The 9,929-nt window shown below is 35.8% G+C and overlaps 1 protein-coding gene across 1 annotated transcript; it reads left to right on the plus strand.

The window, feature by feature from the left end:
• Positions 1 to 203: 203 nt before the first annotated feature.
• Positions 204 to 3,106, plus strand: LOC110922062 (putative receptor-like protein kinase At4g00960). Its single transcript, XM_022166383.1, has 6 exons — positions 204 to 369; positions 490 to 626; positions 1,117 to 1,324; positions 1,412 to 1,646; positions 2,253 to 2,403; positions 2,476 to 3,106. The coding sequence occupies exons 1-6, from the start codon at positions 309 to 311 to the stop codon at positions 2,929 to 2,931; spliced, it is 1,248 nt and encodes a 415-aa protein (XP_022022075.1). The 5' UTR covers positions 204 to 308; the 3' UTR covers positions 2,932 to 3,106.
• The last annotated feature ends 6,823 nt before the right edge of the window (positions 3,107 to 9,929 follow it).

Here is a 9,929-nt window from a genome sequence, read left to right on the forward strand (position 1 = left end):
ACATAAAACCTCCAAAACTTCCTTGAGAAGCAAGAAACGTGTTGGACAAAAATTAATAAAATTTTTTTAACAAAAACCAAAGATAATACTTTTCCAAAGTATTAATAAAAAAAAAAAAAAATGTCTTATCTAGTCTAGTTGTAACTTGTAAACGCGCCTTGTTGACCATAATAAAGTACAAAACCCCCCAAATTTCTAAACAACAAAAAAAATTATTTTAAAACACCTATCGATTCAAAGAATCACAAGCTTCTTTTTTATTCAATTTTTGGTCGTTAATGGAGTCCTCAACTTAACACCACCACAGCATGAGCAAATCTAACTTCTTTCGTAACATCATTAAACCCTTTCATTCTAGTTCAAAAAAAGGTAAAAAGATTCACTTTTTGTTTCAAGATTCCATTTTTTATGTGTTTTTGCACATGGGTGATGCTCTGGTTTGGTTAAAGATTGTGTTTTTCTTGTTGGGTTTTTTGAATTGTTGATCAGAAAGTCAAGAAGAAGAGTTGGGGAATATTACTGCTCATGATCAGAAAGTTTTCAGCTTTGAAACCCTAGTTTCTGCAACTAGAAATTTTCATCCTGATAATAAGCTTGGTCAAGGGGGTTTTGGCCCTGTTTTTAAGGTTTGTTTTTCTTTGAAATTCTTCTTCTTTTGTTGTAGATGATTGAGGAAGGTGTTTGTAGTTGATGTTAAAGAATGAACGAACAATTGGGGGCAAATTCTGTAATTATTTATTTATTTATTTATTATTTTTTTGAAGAGCAAGGAAAGTATGTAAATTTAAATGTGTTCCAAGATAGTTGTTTGATTTTAGTCAGGTTTGATTCGTTTTCAAAGACATTGAACTGGCATTTTGTTGACAAAAGATTAATAATGAATAAAGAGATCATTGTTTTTGTCAAACATGTTTTGGTCAAATGTTGTGTTCCTTGTCTGTTTTGTGCTGTTTTCTGCAACATACACTGTATTTTTGCTAGTGTGTTGATTGGTCGAAAACCAAACTTGATGGTTCAAAATGCTAACTAGTTTAAAGAACAAGAAAAGATTAGTTGAAAACACAATGTGAGTTGATACGATTGTAGAGAATTTACGTTGGGTGTTTGTCGTTGCAGGGGACGTTGGACAGAGGGGTGCAGATTGCTGTGAAGAAGTTGGCACACACTTCGAATCAGGGGAAAAGGGAGTTTGTAAATGAAGCCAAATTACTGGCGCGTGTACAACATCGTAATGTTGTGAGCTTGTTAGGGTATTGTGTGGCTCCGGAGAAGCTCTTGGTGTATGAATATGTACCTAACGAGAGCTTAGACAAGCTTCTTTTCAGTAACCGCTCTTTCTTTATTTTGATTTATTAATTCTTGACTGAAATTTCTATCCCTTTACTTAACGGTGATAGTTTTGTTGATGTAGAATCTAGAACACGTGACACGTTGGATTGGAAACGCAGATATGACATCATTTGTGGTGTAGCACGAGGCTTGTCTTACCTTCATGAGGATGCACACGATTGCATCATCCATAGAGATATAAAAGCTAGTAACATTTTGTTAGACGAAAATTGGGTACCCAAAATAGCTGATTTTGGCATGGCTAAGCTCTACCCTGAAGACCAAACTCATGTGCATACTCGTGTAGCGGGTACCAAGTGAGTTATCACACAAGTTGATCGTAACCGGCCTTTCATAACACTTTGATCTAGGGGTGCAAACGAGCCAAGCGGCTTGCGAGCTGCTCGAGAAAAAGCTCGAAACAAGCCGAGCCTTATCGAGCCTGAGCCGAGCTTGAGCGTAAAATAAAGCTTGTTTATTTATCGAGCCCGAACTCGAGCTTGGCATGTGAAGCTCGTCAGGCTCATCGAGCCTTAAGTGTAATATTAATTTTTATTAATATTTAATAACATTTACCCCTTATTTAAAGTTGTCAAGTAAACAAGCCGAGCCGAGCTTATTTAAACTTGTTTGCGAGCCGAGTCCGAACCTAAAAATAAGCTTGTTTAGTAAAAAAGTCCGAGCCTGAGCTTCGCTTATTGAGCTCGCGAGCCTAAACGAGTCTATTATTTATATTATATGTATTTAATATATTAATTAATAGATAATAAACGAGCCGAGCTCGAGCTTGAGAAACTACCAACGAGCCAAGCTCAAGCTCTCATAAGTTAATCGAGCTCGCGCTCGGCTCGTTTGCACCCCTACGTTTGATCTCCAAAATGCAGAAAATCTAATGCAAATTCTCTCGGTTTTTTTTTATGCAGTGGTTATATGGCGCCTGAGTATGTCATGCATGGGAATTTATCCATCAAGGCTGATGTATATAGCTTCGGTGTGGTGGTTCTAGAGCTCCTTAGTGGTCAAAAGAACTTTACTTTTGACCTTGACCCCGAGTGTGTAAATCTTCTTGATTGGGTAAGAACTTTGATCGTTTGTTAACGTCGGATTAGCAAAAATCAGCTGTATTTACATTTTTACTGTTTACAGGCATATAAAATGTACAAGAAGGGCAAAGGGCTTGAAATATTGGAGCCAATATTGGCCTCTACCGCGGTCCCTGATCAAGTAGCCACTTGTATAAAAATCGGATTGCTATGCACCCAATTCGATCACACTGCACGGCCCACAATGAGCCGAGTGGCGCTGATGCTATCCAGGAAGCCAGGCACGCTCGACGAACCGACACCGCCCGGATTTCTAGGTTCAAGACCCAGAAGGTCTCGTGCGTCTGCCACGTCATCCTCTTCAGACGGGATGTCTAGAGGGACAAATTCTCAATCTAGGTCCTCCACCACCTCTAGAAACCCTACCGCATCCACAACAGCCCCTCGTACTCCAGCGCGGCATGCGAGTTCAACTTCTGATCCTCACCGTAGGCATCGTGGTTCGACGTCTGCAGGTCCGGTGTCCGATCCTTATGGTAAACGGCCAATGCGAGAGTAGATTGTTATGGTACAATGTAGGAAGCTATTGATTATTCTTTTTGTACAGATTACTAGTGTAGATTTTGGGAGATAGATGTAAAGTATATTAGGCTGAGGATGCTACTTTTCTTCCAATATCATGAGGATTGTAAAAAGATTAAAGGGCATAAAAAAGGTTATTAGTTTTGAGTGAATTGTTTATATCTTGCTTGAAATTCATCTATACAATATTCTGAAATATTGTACCAAATCCAAACTTAAATATCATATATCTATACTAAATATTAACTGAAATATCAGATTTGTCTAAAACAATTTGAAACATCATCATCATTCTACTGTAACTTTTTCTCAACGCCTCATATCTACCCATTTAAGTTTTAACTAAAAAACAAATAATTTTCCTTCTCATTGACTTTATTTATTTTAAAGTGCATGATGAATTACAAGTTATATATATATATATATATGATAAATTACGAGTTGTGTATGATAAATTTTAAAACGTGTAGGATAAATTTTAGATTGAAGGATGATAGTCTTTATAACTAATTAATTAGTCAAAGATAATAATAGATGAGATGAGAGAAAAACAATTTAATGTTTTACAATTGTACTCTTTGTTCTTTTTATTCTCAATTAAAGTTTCTTCTCAAATGATCATAACTAAATCGACATAGGACCCATTCAGTTAGGAATAGCCTAGTGATGTTGGTGAATTAGATAAGGTTTGGAATAGTAGGAGGTCATGGGTTCAATCCCATGGTATACAAGTTTAGCCATTAAAAAAAATCGACATAGGATCCGCACGTTACTATGAGATCGTTAAACCACAAAAAAAAACGTAAAAAAGTTGAACCACACACGTGTGTAGCGTGTTAACTCGTAAAATTTAGACCGACACTTAAAAAAATATCGTAAAAATGAATAACTAAGTTGAAACAATAGTAAACCAACGTAAAAAAAAGTTTTCTAAATATTTGAGGGATATGATGTGTAAAAACTGAAAATTGGGGTTAATATCAGTAACAAAATTGAATAGTAAAATGCTCTCATATTTTTTTAAATCAACTAGGATTATTCCCAACGCGCGTTGCGCGAGAGAGTCGGGTTAGTTTCTCACAATCATAGCAATGTTTTATTTACAAAGTAAAACCGAACTATACAGATGGGTTCTATAAAAATACGAAGTAAAACTGAACTATACAGATTGGTGCATTTAGTTATGCTCCTTACTTGCTGGGCTATTGGGAGAGCCAGAAAGAATGTTATTTTCATCAAAAAGAAGTTCAGCCAGAGTTCTTGCGTCGAAACGAACATGTATCTCATCCTCCTTTTTCCTTCAACTTCAGCCAGAGTTCATCTTTGTTCTGATCCCTGGTGCAGCTTTTTGACTACGCACGTTGGTATCCTCACATATGCATTTTTTACACTAAATTCTCATATACATTCCTTGTAGTTAAGAGTATATATGAAGTTCTCCATTGGATATATGTGATTATAAACGACTCTTGCCTGAATAACAAAGAAGAGTGAGTTACTTGAATCTTGAGTGATTGGAGTCGTTTGTTGGTAGTAGTGTTCCGCAACCTGTAATAATCAATTATGAGAACTCAGAAGCATGCTTATAAATAGAATGTCATGAAATTTAATAGAAAGCAACCAACATATACAGTCACATAATATTTTTATCATTATTAGTAGCATCCATTTTCAAAATATTCAAAGTTGCTGGGGAATGGGAGGCATAACAGATCTAACAGTAACCCTTTTCAAAATATTAAAAGATGGTGGGCATTAATACAGTAAGCTACATACTTATTTCAAACAATTGACCCTATTCATATGAGAGCACAACAAAGTAGTATGTATTACGTTTAACTTGTAGCAGGCTTCATTGAGAACATAGCACGCATCCGGGCCAAAAATTTTTTGAAATTTACATACGTACAACTTCTCATCCTTAGACCACACGGTGTGGGCATGGTGGAGCGGCGTTGTTGCCTTTACACGCCGCACACACCACACCTGGCCCGGCGTTGTAGACGGCGTTGTTGAAGGGGCGGCCAAAATTCCACCGACGTAGAGGGTGGGAGACAACGTGGCCGCGTGTGAACGCCTCATTTCTGACACGTGTTTACGTGTCGTCCACGTGTCGCACAACGCCCCATTTTCAAGCCCCCACCGTACAGTCTTACAGTCTACACACACCTTTTGTGAAACTTACATACCAAAATTCCGGATCCAACCCGTTTTTCGTCTTTGCTACATATCTTCTCTTACCAAAAACCCACCGCCATAGCTTTCCAACCCGACGCGCTGCTGATTAGCATTCGTCACTTTGGATCTCATCCTAAGCGGGTTAAGCATTTGGAGCTGAAAACTTTCATCGTTGCTGCCAGTACTAAGCCCGGTCTCCTTGCTAGGTGAAAGTGTGAAACATAATCCTTTGACAAAGCGATCAAAACTATCAATTTAAGGACAACAATTAAAATGTATTGGGTGTTATGAATCAAAAAACAACATACTACTACAAATGAATAAAAAACACTAAAGGTTTTAGCGGCGACATGTCGCCGCTATTGCTCCGTCGCTAAAAGGTTGTATGTCGCCGCTAAAGGAAGTACACTATTAGCGGCAAGATTGCATGTTCTAGCAACGACAATTGTCGTCGCTAAAAGTCAAAACCTGGGAAAAAAAATTTACCCAGCAATTCTGAGTTTTACCGAATACAATAACTTGCTATTCTTTCCGTTTTCCGCAGTCAAACAATACTTCAAACATAAAACACCGAGTTGTAAACATAAGACACCAAATTTTAAACATAAAACTATAACAAAAGTATTTTGTTTGGTTAAGTTAAAGTTTTGAAACCCTTAAATTCTAAGCAAATATATCATTAATCTACCTAGTCCGTGTCATTTTCGTTGCTTTTTTTATCCCTTCTTCTTATCCACAGCTCGGTAGAGTCGTTCCATGAATCTCGGGTCTTCAAACGAATCGTCAAAATAATCCTAGGAAATAAAATATATATTATTAGCTGACCCATTTGAACACTTTTAACTGAGATATAAACCCAAGTTTTCTGATTAACTTACCAATGTCACGATTTAACACTTTAAGTTAAAACTCACTGATGTCGCAGATTAACTTTCCGAAAAACCGACACACTGGAAAGAAAAGAGGTAAACTATACCCATTGAAAACACTTAAAACTTGATCCTATATCATTAAAAAATGATAATGATATAAGCATTACACTCTTCCCTTTCTAGTTGAGTTAATAAGACATTATAACTAAAAATGAATATTATAAATTGAAAATAATAGATTTTTTCCTTGTAAGTTTAGCACAGCAAAGATTAGCACACATTTGAATTATTTTGTGATTGAACTGGAATACTCATATTAGTGATTTAAATAGGCCTTACCAAAACTTTTTTTAATTATTTTGTGTTATAAAATCCTTATAAAACAGAATTAACAACGAAAGATGGATATCATTTTTATAGTTTTCAAATCTTCTTCCTCATTATCCTACTCCCTACAGCAAGGTAAACATTGGAACATATGTACAGGCATCAACAGATAAAACAATAATATACAATAAAACCAATACCTTTTAATCTTTTCCGTATCCGCATCTACAACTTTAAAAGCATCATCGTCTGGGTTTGAACTTCCATTGATGAAACAAAAAACACTTTTTTAGCAATAGATGAACGCTAAAAATTGAGATGAGAAGCAGTGGTGGCCGGATTTGGTGGTGCCGGAGATAGATGGTGGAACACGGTGATGGTGGGTTGGTGTATTCTTGCGTTTGCCGGACACCCGATCTAACCAAATAGCGAACATGCAACAGAAAAGGGCTTACCGAAGTTGATCGAAACCCTAACCGCTTGACAGCCGTCTATGCATCCGATCAAACATACCTCGTCGCTCTCCATCATAAACCATGTTCGCCGCCATAAAAAACTACCGCCACGAAAATCAAACAATCACAAACCCTAGTTTGTGCCACCAAAGACTGCCGGTCTGCCACCACCATAGTTATCAAAACACCATCGTCGTCTAGTGTTGTTGACACTGACAGACTGGTGGAACCATTGTCATCAGTAGAGGCGGACCTAATGTAATACCGGCCATAGCACGGGCTACGGCTCAACTTTGTATCGGTAGTGTAAAATTTCATTTTGGTTTTTGATTTTTTATACAAAGGACACCCCTAAACAACTACGATGACACCCCTAAAAAATTTTAAGACCAAATTGCAGTTGTAAATAATAAGCCCGAATCAGTTTATATAGCCCAACCAATTGTTATTAAAGACGAGTTATGAAGTGCTTACATTCAATAATGAAGATTGTAAATAATAAGCCCAACCAATTGTTATTGAAGCCCAGTTATAATGTTATATGTTAGCCCAAACTAGTTATAATGTTATATGTTAAATAACTCGAGTTTGTTTTTTATATGCATCTGATGGGAGATATATTAAGCACACAAATGTTCTTTCAAAACACCTTCAACAAAAAGGTAAAGATTTAATAGAAGCGGCCAATTTGATAAATGGTATAAAACAAGCATTAAATGCTTTAAGGCAAAATGGGTTTGAGCCGATGTTGAAAAAAATGACTTTCTTTTGTAAAAAATACAACATTACAATGTTGGACATGACGGAAAATTTTGGTAATCCAAGAAACCGAAAGAATCTTATTACAAATCGACATCATGTTGAAGTTGACATGTTTAATGAGGTTTTGGACATGCGGATTCAAGAATTAGGTAATTGATTTAGTGAGCTAACAACTAGTTTGATAAAAAAATATGTCTTGTTTAAATCCTTGTAACGGTTTTTCTAAGTTTGTCCCATCGAAGATATTGGCGTTTGCTAAGATGTACCCGGATTATTTTACTACACAAGAAATAGGGACTCTTTTGGGTGATATTGAGTCATTTCGTCACACTATAAGCGATGATAATTTTGCAAACTTGAACGTAAGTGATCTTACGAGTGTTATGGTTGAAACGGGAACGTATAGTTCTTGTCCTTCAGTTTATCGGGTAGTGAAGCTAGCTTTGCTTTTAGCGCTTGCAACCGCAACCGTTGAAAGATGTTTTTCGAAATTGAAGCTTGTCAAGACGGATTTACGCAATCAAATGGGCCCGGAATGTTTGAACAATGTTATGGTTTGTGCGGTCGAAAAGGATTTTTTACATGAAGTAAAAGACGACGATGTGATGGAACGATTTCAAGCTTTGAAAAACAGAATAGGACAAATCTATTTGGTATTTTTTTTACTTTATTTCTTTATTGTCGTTTTTTTAGTATTGTATGATTGCACGGTGAAAATTTTTTTTGGGATACCCCTGAGTTAATGTTCTAGTTCCGCCACATCAGCCCCCTCTCTCTGTCTCTCAACGCACACTCTCTCTGTGTGAAAGTCCTCATCTTTCTCTCTCTAACCGCGGTTGTGGCCGTGGTCTCTCTTTTGACAAGCTTTTAAACCTATTAAACAACGAAATTACAAAATTGCCATTTTACTGTTCAAAGCGTAGATTTATTAATATAGGATAATAGATATGAAATGTTTGACTAAAATATTTAAACTAGACCAAACAGTTTGATTTATAACTTAAAAAAAGAAAAATGTTTTAAAAACATATATTATGACAAACAAATTTATCAGTAAAACCTCAAATGTTGAGACAGAGATACTTTATTAATTTAGTGTGATATTGTTATATCGATAAATTAATAAATTATTAATTTAAAGAGTTGGTTTATATTCGTGAGCAACTCTCAAATTAATGCATCGATCTTCAAAATTTTCATGTTCGTTCACTTTACCTATTTGAATAAAACATAAACAAGGACCTCCAAAATTCTCATGTACATTTACACATTAATGAACTTGTCAAGTTTAGTTTACATAGATCTAGACCGATCACTATAAAATGTCTAATGATAAATTTTAAAATCACATCAACTATGATTTCTAAACTAAAAGGTGTAAAAAAATCAACGATGACCAATCAACAACGAAAACTGTTATGTGAGTATAAAAGATATCACCAAGGATGGACTCAACCAGATTTGGTGCAATGGTGGGTTGACAAAACTTTTGATTTGAAAGTTAGTCAAGGAACGTTGTTTGCAAAGCCACATTGTATCATTGGTAAGTATGCAAAGCCACGTTGTTTTAAGAATGTCAACATGAATAGTCTAGATTATGAATACCGTGCCAACAAAAGAGCATGGATGACTTGGTTGCTTTTTGAAGAATATGTATCAAATGCACGGTCGAAAAATTCTCTTGGTAGTGGATAATTCAAGGGTTGCAAAACATCGAGTTGTTTTTTCTACCGCCAAACATGACTTCAAAATTGTTGGATTATCCAGGTGAAAATAATGAATATTACGAGGTTCAAAGCATTGAAGAAATTATGGCGGATGCCGTTCAAAATCCGGTTGATGGGAAGTTGATGATGATTCAGTATCTTTGGAACCGGTAACTCGGAAAGTAGCATTGCAAACGGCAACAACTCTTCACAACTTTTTGTTACAATACGAGAATACAATGCCTCAACTCTTAAGTGCAATGTGGAGATTTAAAGAGGAACTCAATATAGATTTGAAGTTCACAAAAAAATAGGTGACTATAGGTTCATTTTTTACTAGTCCTAGAATTTTGGAACATTTTAATAATTATTAATTTATAGTTTCGCTGGGACCAATATATTTACATTAGGATTTCAAAAAAAAATATTATCTTATTATTTTATCGACTGGGGTCCAATTTTGTACTGGTCCCTAGTTGGGACCGGGCAAATTATTAATTTTATCAAGGTTATTAATTTATCGAGTATTAAATTATAGAGGTCTTACTGTATTTTTGAAGCCTTGTTTCCACCATCTCTTTTACATTAAGGTTTCAATATCTTCTTCTCATTGCTCCCCTAACATATGGTAAAAAAAAATTCTTTGAAACTTTACACAAAGTTATTAAATAAATC

The sequence above is a fragment of the Helianthus annuus genome, chromosome 12 (assembly GCF_002127325.2).
Source record: "Helianthus annuus cultivar XRQ/B chromosome 12, HanXRQr2.0-SUNRISE, whole genome shotgun sequence".
NCBI classification, from domain to species: Eukaryota; Viridiplantae; Streptophyta; class Magnoliopsida; order Asterales; family Asteraceae; genus Helianthus; species Helianthus annuus.